This window comes from Triticum urartu, chromosome 7 (assembly GCF_003073215.2).
Source record: "Triticum urartu cultivar G1812 chromosome 7, Tu2.1, whole genome shotgun sequence".
Taxonomy (NCBI): domain Eukaryota; kingdom Viridiplantae; phylum Streptophyta; class Magnoliopsida; order Poales; family Poaceae; genus Triticum; species Triticum urartu.
This window is the reverse complement of record NC_053028.1, coordinates 15,936,069-15,947,527: the sequence shown is the minus strand read 5'-3', so window position 1 is coordinate 15,947,527 and position 11,459 is coordinate 15,936,069. Positions and strand designations below refer to the sequence as shown.

The following is an 11,459-nucleotide window of genomic DNA, read 5'->3' as shown; positions in this document are numbered from 1 at the left end:
TCTACGTTGGGTGGAACAATGGTGACGTCCTGAGTTTGTTGGTCGAGATCACCATTGATATAGCTGGCATAAGTCGTAGATGTAACATCTTTTATCTGTCAATTTGACTTGCTACAAATCAATTAATTTGGAACAGAGAAAGTATCTAGATATTCCCTTAGCCTATATATGAAGTGCAAATGTATTTTCAACTCGAACTGTTGTAAAAAAACCCTGAAGATTTGCCAGTTCCAAAAAAAACCCGAAGAACTGCCAGGGAACCGCTCCGCAGAGTACGGAAACTGAGCTCGAAGGCTGATTTTGCATGATCCGCTTCCGCTTGGGTGTCGGTTTAATTTCCTTCTCCGCTGGCGCGCGTCAGCTCGACAGTGGAATGGCGATGGCGGTGATGGAGGATGAGGAGGAGCCGTGCAGGATCTCGCACGCCTTCGACCGCGCCGCGCGCCGAGACCCTACCCTACTCGTTGTCTACGCGAGCGACGGCGAGCACCGCTTCACCTGCGGCGACTTCCTATCCGCCATCTCCCCGCTCTCCAACCGCACCGCCGCCGCGTTTCCTCGCCCTTCCACCGGCCACCGCGGTGACGACGGATCCCTAGGTGCGTGCATGAGATACAATGCGCTCGCCTGACATTTGTTGTCCTCTATAATTTCGCCCCCCCCCCCCCCCCCCCCCCCCCCCCCCCCCGCCTATCTGACTCTGAATTTGGAACCCTAGGCTGCTTGGATAGACAATGCCTATACCATTTATTTGGGCTTTACTCCATGGTTGCTGAAAAATATCATGTCTAACTTGAAAAAATAAGGACGATGACAAAACATATCATTTAGACCTTTACATAATATAAAGACACAATTGTACCGAGCCAACAACTTCCAACGGTGAACATCATGACGTTTGGTGTGTGTGTGTGTGCGCGCGCGGGGGCACGTGTGCGTGCGCATATATACCGCCCCGTCGCGACTCAAGCAGTGACATCTAGTTCTACTAGTTGGAACACTCTTCCATCACATTCGGATTTGTGAAAGGTGAAGATGAAAGAGGAGCTAGTCTTTGAGAGATGGTAGATGAACATAAATATAATATAAAAGTTCTATCAGGGAATAAGAGACACCAGGAAAAGGAGGGGCATTTATGTATGTATCATGCACCAAGTTGATTCTAGAGGTGTGAGTGCCAGAGGTTCTACAAGTGCAAGTTCTACAGCCGGTCCAAGATGGTTTACAACAAAATCGACTGCGTTGATATGCAACTGATCGGCGAAGTATATAATGTTCACAAGCCTGTAGATAAGATCACCAACATGAACTGCTGAAGGTCTATTTTAGATGGAACAAGATGTCATCAGTTTGTTGGTCAAATCACCATCAATATAGTTGGCACCGGACTTAGGTTTAGCATCTTTTATCCGTCCATTTAGACTTGGTATAAATCTTAATTTGGAACATAAAAGGTATAGGCATTGAATTTAGGTTTGGTTTGGAAACCAATTTACAGAGAAATGCTTCTTTTACTATCGTGTGCTAGGTCTTCTGAATCGCTTTTTGTGGATGCAAAGAAGGAATCCTTTGTGTTCGGACGATGTGTTGTTGTTTAAGACATCTGTCAGCTTTGTTGACCATCTTCAGGAATTTCTTTCTGCTGTGTTGAATTTTCGACTCGAACCATGTGTAAATGCCCTTCGCCTATAGGAGTATACAAAGTGTAAATGTATTTTCGACTCGAACCATGTAACAAACTGAAGATTTGCCGGTTCAAGAAAAACAAAATTGAAGATTTGCGCTTCTCAGCGTTGGGGAAACGGCTCCGCACAGTACGCAAACTGAGCTCGAAGGCGGATTTTGCACTATCCGCTTCCGCTAGGGTGTCGGTTTAATTTCCTTCTCCGCTGGCGCGCGCCGAGCTCGGCGGCGGAATGGCGGCGGCGGCGGCGGAGGAGGAGCCGTGCTGCATCTCCCACGCCTTCGACCGCGCCGCGCGCGGGGACCCAGCCCGACTCGCTGTCGTCCACTCGGGCGACGGCGGGCGCCGCTTCGCCTGCGGCGACCTCCTATTCGCCGTCTCCTCGCTCTCCCGCCGCATCGCCGCCGCGCTTCCTCGCCCTTCCACCGACCATCCCGGCGACGACGAGTCCCCAGGTGCGTGTGTGAGCTGCGATGCACTCGGCTGATTTGTTGTCTGCTGTAATTTCGCCCCCAACCCCCTCCCCCCGCCTATCTGACCCTGAATTTGGAACCCTAGGCTGCTCGGATCGACAGAGGGGAGGCGCGGGCGCGACGCCTAGGGTCGTTGGGGTGTACGCCTGGCCGTCTGTGGAGTACGTCGCGGCCGTCCTCGCCGTGCTTAGGTGCGGGGAGGCGTTCCTGCCGCTGGACCCATCCTGGCCCGAGGATAGGGTCCGGTCAGCTGTCTCTGCTTCTAATGCGGTGCTAGTCGTATCGGCAGGGGTTTCGCATGAAGACGATGTTCTTAAGGGCAGCTCTTGCCCTGTTCTGCGATTCAATGGTGACATCCGATGTCGGCAAGGGTCCGATGATGTAGAGGCTGGGGTAGGTGGAGATGAACTTGTTTGGCCTTGCGAGCGCAAGAGGCCGCGGGGGTTCTGCTATGTGATGTTCACGTCCGGTTCTACTGGAAGACCCAAAGGTGTTTGTGGAACAGAGAAAGGTAAACATTCATACTGTTGTGAAATTACTTATGTCATCAGCGTTGCTCTGCTTCTGAATGACAACGGAATTGATTGGCATGTTTCTAGATGCTAGCCTCTTGGTAGACTTCTAGGTTACTATACTAGGCGGTTCCGATTGAATTTTAGGTTTGGTTGAGAAACCAAGTTACTGAGAAATGCTTCTTTTACTATCATGGGCTAGGTCTTCTGAATCGCTTTTTGTGGATGCAAAGAAGGAATCCTTTGTGTTTGGATGATGTGTTGTTGTTTAAGACATCTGTCAGCTTTGTCGACCATCTTCAGGAGTTTCTTTCTGCTGTGTTGACTAGCACAACACTGGTCATTCCCCCCATTGATTGGAGAGCTAATCCAACATCGTTGGCCAACTTGATTAAGGTTTCTTGGCTTTCACACGTGTGTTTGTCATTGTTCTAGTGAAAATACTTCCATGTGTTTGGTTTCCTTATCCAGTTAGTTTTTTTCTTTGCAAAAGGTATCTTGTCAAAATCTCCAAAGCTTATTACTTGAATAATATTGCTTAGGAATCTGAGAAATAAAACTGCATTTCGAGTATTCGGTTTCATGTTGTGGAATTATCATTTAACACTGAGAAAATAGGATAAAAGTGAGGATGCTGTTTTGTTGGCATGCTTGCTTCCATTCAACTTGCATAATTTAGACAGTCAGGGTTTCTGACTTCCCAACTCAAGTCATATGTTCATGTATGCCCAAATGTGGGTAGCTTCTAATGTATGTTAGCATAAGATTTCGTTTCTCACTATCATTGGCAGAGATATTATGGTAGCAAACAGTATTTATTGTTTGCTGCCGTTGTGATCAAGGGATAGTCTGACGCTGTTTCCTGTTCAACTTGAATAGATGCTTGACAAAACAATAGCTCCTACTCCTAGAATGCTATTCCTGATTTTCTTGGTTCATCGTTACCTTACTCCCTTGTTCTTTTTGGTATGACATACATTGCGCTTGCATTTGGCTCATGTTGCCGCAGGCATATCGTATATCAAGGATGACTATAGTTCCGTCGCTGATGGAGATAATACTACCCACCCTGGAGAAAAATATTTCATGTGGATATAACTCTCTTAAGATCTTGGTATTTAGTGGGGAGATTCTGTCATTAGTGCTTTGGAAGAGAGTTCGTGAAATTCTGCCAGAGACTACTATCATAAATTTGTATGGAACAACAGAGGTGAGAAAGTTACCCACCAAATATTTTCTTTTTTTTTTCAGAGGAGATCAAGTCTATTTTCTCTCTCTGATACATTCTTACTCTTACCTATTGCTTTCACTAGACAATGCCAGTGCTAATCAACACTACTTTGGCCAGCCGGCTGAATTTTCCCAACTTGGCTATTAATAAAAAGGATGTTTAAATATTTTCATTGCATTCACATAATTGAGTTATCGGTGCCATCTTTATGCAGATAAGTTTAAAACCTTCTAAAAATGTCATACAGAATTAGGCTTGAGACAGGGAGTTCTTTGCTCCTGCTATGGATGTACATTTCCTCCCCAAGAATTAGGCTCGTGACAGGGAGTGCTTTGCTCCTGCCATTGGTACATCATTTACTAACCACAGTTTTACTGCTATCTATTAAATGTAAATTTAGGGGAATCATTGTAATGAGTTGGTATGCCATAATAAGGACTAAGTGCTCGAGTTCCCTACTACCTCTTACGCCCGGAGATGAACTTTAAAACTGAATCTCTGTCCCTTTTTCATCCTGAGATGTTAAATTGGTCTGGAATTACGACACAGAAGAGATACATAGAGTGTTGCAATCTGAGCAACATGTTAAATAGAAGAACAGAAATGGCAGACTTCTGTCCCTAATATCCATCAATCTATGAGCTCAGTTGCATCATTGTTTCATCTCACTGGGAGCTTGAAATTACTGTTGTTTCTTTTGTGCTATCTTTTGTTCAGTTTACTCCACACAGGGACTGGTTGAAATTAAAGTGTTGGTGTTTATTATGTATCTTTATTCAAAATTTGTACTTGTGTTTCAGGTTTCTGGTGATTGTACATTCTTTGATTGCAAAGATCTCCCTGCAATTTTAGAGTGTGAAGAAATAACCAGTGTACCGATTGGATTTCCTATTGCAAATTGTGAAGTTTTTCTTGTGACGCATGCTGGGATGGCAGATGAAGGTGAAATTTGTGTCAGTGGAGCATGTTTATTCAATGGTTATTTAGCTGACTTTCTGAGGAGTAATCACACTGAAGGCAGTGAAAGTTCAACATACTACAAAACAGGTGATTATGCTCGACGGCTGAAGGCTGGTGAACTTGTTTTCCTTGGGAGAAAGGACCGTACAGTAAAAAATTATGGGCAGCGTTATTCACTAGAAGAGGTAGAATCCATCTTAAAGGAACATCCTGCTGTCAGTGATGCTGCAGTTACTTTCCAAAGTAAAGGGTCTCCAGATTATAATGCATACCTGGTGTTTAAGAATAAGGATGAAATTGTGAAAGACAGCCTGCAGTATAGAGAAGTAAATTCTTCTCAAGATATCATGGCATCAATTCGAAGTTGGCTCATCAAGAAGGTTCCACCAGCTATGATTCCAAGCTTCTTTCTCCACGTGAAGTCCTTACCTTTGACTTCTTCAGGAAAGGTTGACTATGTCAAGTTATCAAGTTTGGAGTGTGCATTGGAACCATGTGGAATTGAGCAAATTAAGTCTGGAAGTGGTCCAATTAATCCATATTTACAAGTTATTAAAAAGGTTTGTTCTTAATTCTAAGTGTTGTCCCTTGTTTTTGGTTTTTTGCCTGAAAACTTGTTTCCTTTTAATCTGGCATTTATGTTTTTTCCTTCTTTCAGTTTTTATTTATTTTTGGATAGTGTCCATTCATGTTCATGTTGTACTGACGCCGTCTCTATCTACAATAGGCATTTTGTGACGCCCTGCTTGTTGATGAAGTTTCCGAGTTTGATGATTTTTTCACCTTGGGTGGTAACTCAATTTCTGCAGCCCATGCAGCCCACAAGTTGGAGATTGACATGAGACTGCTTTATATCTATCCAACCCCTTCTAAGCTTTTGCACGCTTTAGTTGTGGAGCATAGTAATTTGGTTTCTCCTACTGATGAGCCTCAGCCTAAGAAGGGCCTGAACGTATCTACAAGCATACATGGACTATTTGACCCGATTGCTGCAAATGCGGATGATAGTTATCATGGAGGCAAGGCACGGATAAATGGAAAGCGCGCACATTATCAAATTGCAGAGAGTTATGGAGATGAAACAGATGGCCAGCTTAACAAATATCCATTCTCTCCTGATGATAGATACCAGGTAAACGGCCTCTACTTGGATACATGCTTGAAGGACAGAAACAGTGTCATAGGGAGTCAGTGGATCCTGAACTTCTGTTTACACAAGAAGTGGTCTATTGGGCGTTGCAACAGATTTATGCATGACGATGAAGGGAAGCTGCAACTTGAAGATGTTTGCTCATATGTTTCATTCAACAAAAGAGGTTATCTTCAGGAACTTTGGAACATTCCTTTGGGTTCATGTGTTGATGCCTCACCTTTGCTTGTCCTGAACAATGGGATGATAAACATATTTATTGGGTCGCATTCACATTTATTTCTCTGCATTGATGGTTCCAAGTGAGTTTTGCTTGCTATTTCTTAGTCATTGTTCTTTTTCTTATTACTTTGAATGCTAAATCCTCGGTCTGGTGCACCACGTATGCTCTCATGCTGTTCTTATTGATTCGGTTAATTTGAATTTGATTCAATGAGATAGCAGTTCCGATCTGACATATGCATACTGAATATTTTTACAATTTACTTCCAATTTATTATGCAGTGGTTCAGTGAGGTGGATTGTCAAATTGGAAGGACGTGTGGAGTGTTCTGCTACTATTACTGGTGACTTTTCAGAGGTGACCTGACTCTTGAACTAGTTGACATAGCAGCTTGCCAATCATTTTGCGATCTAGCTCATCATTAATCTGCTGGACAGGTTGTGGTCGGATGTTATAAAGGGAAAATTTACTTTCATGATATGTTGACTGGTAAACTATCTTGGACAGTTCAAACAGATGGAGAGGTACAATTGCTGCATTTTTATTTGAAATATCTTTTAAACCTCACTTTGAAATATGGCAGCTGTATTTTCATCCCATCTCTGAGGAACACTAAGAATGACAAGGGACTGATTATTTCGTGTGCTCGACGTAAATAAAACTATGATAGATGTCAGCTTTGGGATGTTTGATTTTCAGAAAATCTTCCTGACTGTATGTTCATGTTGAGTAGGCTATAGTTCTTTAACTGCTGCAAGTGAAATTGTAAAGGGGCCAAATGGCACGCTTAAGTTATGCAAACACCCATGATGATAGCATTTCTAGCATATGGAAGTTGATAATGCAGTTACTAAGTTACACCATGATTATTTTGTTACAGCGTACATGATGGAACATATTAAGCATGTAATGTTTTCGATATTTCATATCCCAAATTAAGAAGCTTCTTTCAGGTAAAAATGCAACCAGTTGTTGACAGGACAAGGAATTTAATATGGTACCATTCCATAATCTTTCTTGTGTTTCTTCATCATAACACTACTACCACTTGTTACAGCTCTCTCTGTATATATCTTTTCTCTCCATTTAGATGAAAGCACATTTGTTATTACGATAATAAAATGTCGTGTTTGCAACTAGAATGAGTGAACCAATGATCTGTCTACTCACTCTTCAATCATACAGAGACACAAGTTTGCACAATAGATGACTGTACTGCTGTTAACCTTTTTTGTTAAATATATGCTGTGTATGGTTGTCAGGTGTGGCTCTTATGATCATCATTTATATGCACTAAATTACAAAGATCGTTGCTGCGCTTACAAAGTATCTTGTGGTGGAAGCATCTATGGTTCTCCTGCTGTGGACATGGTATTTATACTGATTCACAGCATGCATCTGCCTTAAATCTGTGCAAGGGCTCTATTGATCTTGTGTCATCTGGATTGCTTCTTGCAGGCACATGACAGGATCTATGTTGCATGTACGAGTGGCCTTGTAACTGCAATATCCCTTGAGGTGACTTGCGATATATTCCCCGTGATAACTTTAAAGGAGAAAATGTGCATGTTTTTCTTTTCTTTTTATCGTTCTGTGTATTGTTTCCATGGGAATTGTGTGCAGCAAAGCTGGTAATAGAAAGTAAAATAATTAGCAATGACTGAATATCTAGAGTCTTGACTGGTTTCTTTTGGTGGTAGCAGGTTCCATCATTCAGAATAGTTTGGCAATATGAAGCCGGGGCAGCAATTTTCAGTTCTCTTGCCATCGATCATCAAAGTGGAAATGGTAATTCTTAAGCTAGCAATGGGGCATGAGCACAGATGTCTTGCAATATGTCCATGTATGTTTTATGATTAAATTTCCTTGACACAAAAAGAGTTAGGAGGATGCAACGTTAAAGGTAGCAAGAGCCAGTCGATTTTAGGAGTTGGTCCACATCCAGATTTAATTTTTGAAAAATCACCTTTTCACCATTTAGTTAATGCCTACTTTTTCATATGTATTTCAGAAATGTTGAAATTTTTGTGCCTACTTTTTCATATGTATTTCCCAAATGTTGAATTTTTTTAGCGATGCACTTTTTTTCATCCAAGATTTTCAAGTTTCCTTGTAAAATTTGAACCCCGTAAGTTCCTCCCTGGCACGGCAGCATCTGAGCATCAGCCAAAACCATTTATTTTAAACGTGAAACTGATGGGGAGGCCCCAAGAAAATTGTGCAACCGTGCATGTCTCGAGCATAGTTTTGGCTAGCTATGTGGCATATGCTTTAAGGTGCCAAGTTTAATATTATAAAAATCAATTAAACATAACATGTGTATGGACCTCAGCCAATGTGTGGGTTTGATAAGGAATGTACTGGGAATTTGCTATGTACATTCAGTATTTTTCACTTAAGGATGCCAATTTATACTGATTATTAACTTTCATTTTGTAGTTGTTTGTTGCTTGGTGAACGGTCTGGTGATCGCATTGAACTCAAATGGCACTGTTGTCTGGAAGGTGGAATAGCTCTTCTCCCTGTTGTGTTTGTGAAGCTATTGTTGCAAAGTTACAGTTCTGCAACAGAATGATATACAAAGGAATAGTTATTCTTTTAGAGTTGTCTGGTAGACACACCAGACATCTGCTAGACTAAAGCTAACTATCCAGCCTACAGAACTAACTAACATTGAGCGGAATACTCAGAGAACAATTGTAGTTTGTGGATGCCAATTTATGTTTTAGACGCCCTTGTTTTTAAGTCTTGTCGTATCAATATTTTATTTGATTTTATTTTTTGTTATTTAGTATTATTACATACTGTCAATTTTGTTAGTATTATTTAATGTTTTATTGCAGAGCCATAACAAATTTCTTTAAAACCCAGGCAACTGTTGGTGGTCCTATTTTTGCTGGTGCATGTGTGTCATCTGCCCTTCCTTCTCAGGTATGGTCTTTGTTTATCAAAGTCTCGTTTGTCTTATGTAGTTTTATGTTCATATTATTCCACAGTATATTATTTAACTTTGAGAATTCTGAAAAAGGTTATTTCCTCACGAGCTAATTGCTTGAGCTCAACAACAGTTGACAACTTTATGTGGTCCCAATTTGAAGTAAACTGAACCAAACTTTTGCATACATGTCAATGGCAGGTCCTGATACCTTCCCGTGATGGAAGTTTATACTCTTTTGATATTGTAAGTCTTACTGACTGAACTTCCAAATGTCTCTTTTGAGACAACGCAATCTTTTCTACGGGCATTAGTGAGAGAGTAGCATGCTGTATTTTTTACACTTCATTTCTTGAAATACAGTTGATGATCATAGAATCTCTCCCACGGTTGTGTTTACTTATTTTCTGATGTCAATTTAGCAGCTGCGGGTAATTTTCAAGTTCTTTTTGTGTTAAACAATTGAACTTTATTTATTGCATTATTGGTTTACTAGGAGATCTGGCTTATCTTCACATTTAGTACTTAAACATTAATGATTACACCACAGACATCTGGTGATCTTCTTTGGTCATATGACGCCGGCGATCCAATTACTGCATCTGCTTTTGTTGATGAAGTGTTATCATCAACGCCATCTGGAGCATCAGAGAGGTACTCGACATATAGATAGCAAAGTCTTATAGCAAATACTAGGTGTCAAGAAAATGTTATAGCTGTCCTTTATGCAGATTTGCTTGTATCTGCACAAGTTCTGGGAAGGTCCGCGTCCTTGGTATTAGAGCTGATGCTGAGCAAGAGAAAGATGGTTACTCTGTGCAAGAGTTTGCAGCCATGGATCTTCCTGGGGACATCTTCTCGTCACCCTTGATGGTGGGTGGGCGCATCTTTGTTGGATGCAGAGATGATCGGCTACATTGTCTCTCAATCACTAATCCATTTAACTTTAGTGAATAACACGTAATCTAGTTTCCCTTGCTACACCAAGCTGCTCAGCATCGTATCTTCATCCTGCGGTGGTTCAGCAGCAAGAGATGCACAGTACTTAGATATTAGACACATCCAGTCAAACTGTTTTGCTTAGTGGCCAATAGAAGAATTATTGGTGATGTCCCGAGCAGCTTGATGTTTTGAACAATCTACAGAGAAGAAATGCAGAAGATACCGGTGCTTGGGTTTCAAAGGTTGGATTTCCACGCTGTAAATCTTTGGTTAAGTGCTTGATATTCAGTATCACAAGCACATTACAACCTTACTGCAAACCGAGTGTACTGGGTTCAAAAGTGGAAGCAGAGCTATAAACAGCCCTCGCTCCTTCGCTGCGAAAAATACACCTTCAAGCTTGGTTAGCATACTGATAGGTCTCTTTTTATGCAACAGAATTTTAGGTTTTTAGTTAGAATCAGAATTGTTGGTCGAGAGCAACATTTTGAATTTGTACATACGCTGATGTTTCAAGGCAGTGTAGAAATATATGTAATGTACCAAAACCACTCCTGATCAGTGATCAACAACATACAGCTGGTTCCAAGTTCCTCGTTCGAATGTTCTTATATACCGTTGAATTGTTCCAGCATTTCGAAGTTATGAATTTGTGGAAGAACACATGATTGACGGCATAGTCTTGCACCAAGGACACACAATGTTTTGGAGAGGCAGTACGCCATCGACTCTACCATGAGCGGTGATAGGGATGCATCTCCCATCTGTTGCCCACTTCCATGAACATCTTAACGACGCTGTCCTTGGGTTGGAGCCCATCCAGCAGCTGACAGCCTGTTCAAATTTGTGTGCTGATGTTGATCCCAGAGTATTTTTCACTGTGCTGATATCGACTCTTAAGCACGACGATGCTAAAGCTGTTCTCAGCTGCAAGCCATCAGTGTTCAGGAGACTATGAACATGTAGTAATTTGTGAAATGCAATTTTATTTCTGATACCTCCTAAATCTGGATTGGACCGGCTTTTGCGAGACCTAATCCAGTGGACATGTATAAGCCACTAGTCTTCACGAGGCCTCTGCAGCATGTAAGTAATGTGTGAAATGCAATCTGGATTGAACCGGCCATTGCGAAACCTTATCCGATAGAGATTTATAAGCCACTAGTATGTGTTCAGGAGACTACCACATGTAAGTAATGTGTGAAATGCAATTGTTAAGAGAAATATATTCCATTCAGTAGAATGAAAACAAATGAACAATAAACGGTACCATTGTATATGAAAGACAAAAAAAGACACACTTGCTATGGAAATGCCTCCATAGGTGCAGGCCTGGGGTGAATCAATCT

At 41.6% G+C, this 11,459-nt stretch overlaps 1 protein-coding gene across 2 annotated transcripts; it reads left to right on the top strand.

Moving 5' to 3' along the window:
* The first annotated feature begins 1,846 nt into the window (after window positions 1-1,846).
* Window positions 1,847-10,723, top strand: LOC125519482 (putative acyl-activating enzyme 19). 2 transcript variants are annotated; one of them, XM_048684273.1, is made up of 17 exons: window positions 1,849-2,139; window positions 2,243-2,668; window positions 2,872-3,065; window positions 3,679-3,879; window positions 4,701-5,420; window positions 5,588-6,312; window positions 6,515-6,590; window positions 6,671-6,757; window positions 7,187-7,230; window positions 7,496-7,604; window positions 7,692-7,751; window positions 7,937-8,021; window positions 8,673-8,737; window positions 9,105-9,164; window positions 9,370-9,414; window positions 9,719-9,822; window positions 9,900-10,723. In XM_048684273.1, exons 1-17 carry the CDS (start codon window positions 1,917-1,919, stop codon window positions 10,123-10,125), a joined length of 3,450 nt encoding a protein of 1,149 aa, XP_048540230.1. In that variant the 5' UTR covers window positions 1,849-1,916; the 3' UTR covers window positions 10,126-10,723. The 2 variants fall into 2 exon arrangements, with proteins under 2 accessions (XP_048540231.1, XP_048540230.1); XM_048684274.1 differs by lacking the exon at window positions 9,370-9,414 and having other exon boundaries at window positions 1,847-2,139.
* Window positions 10,724-11,459: the final 736 nt, after the last annotated feature.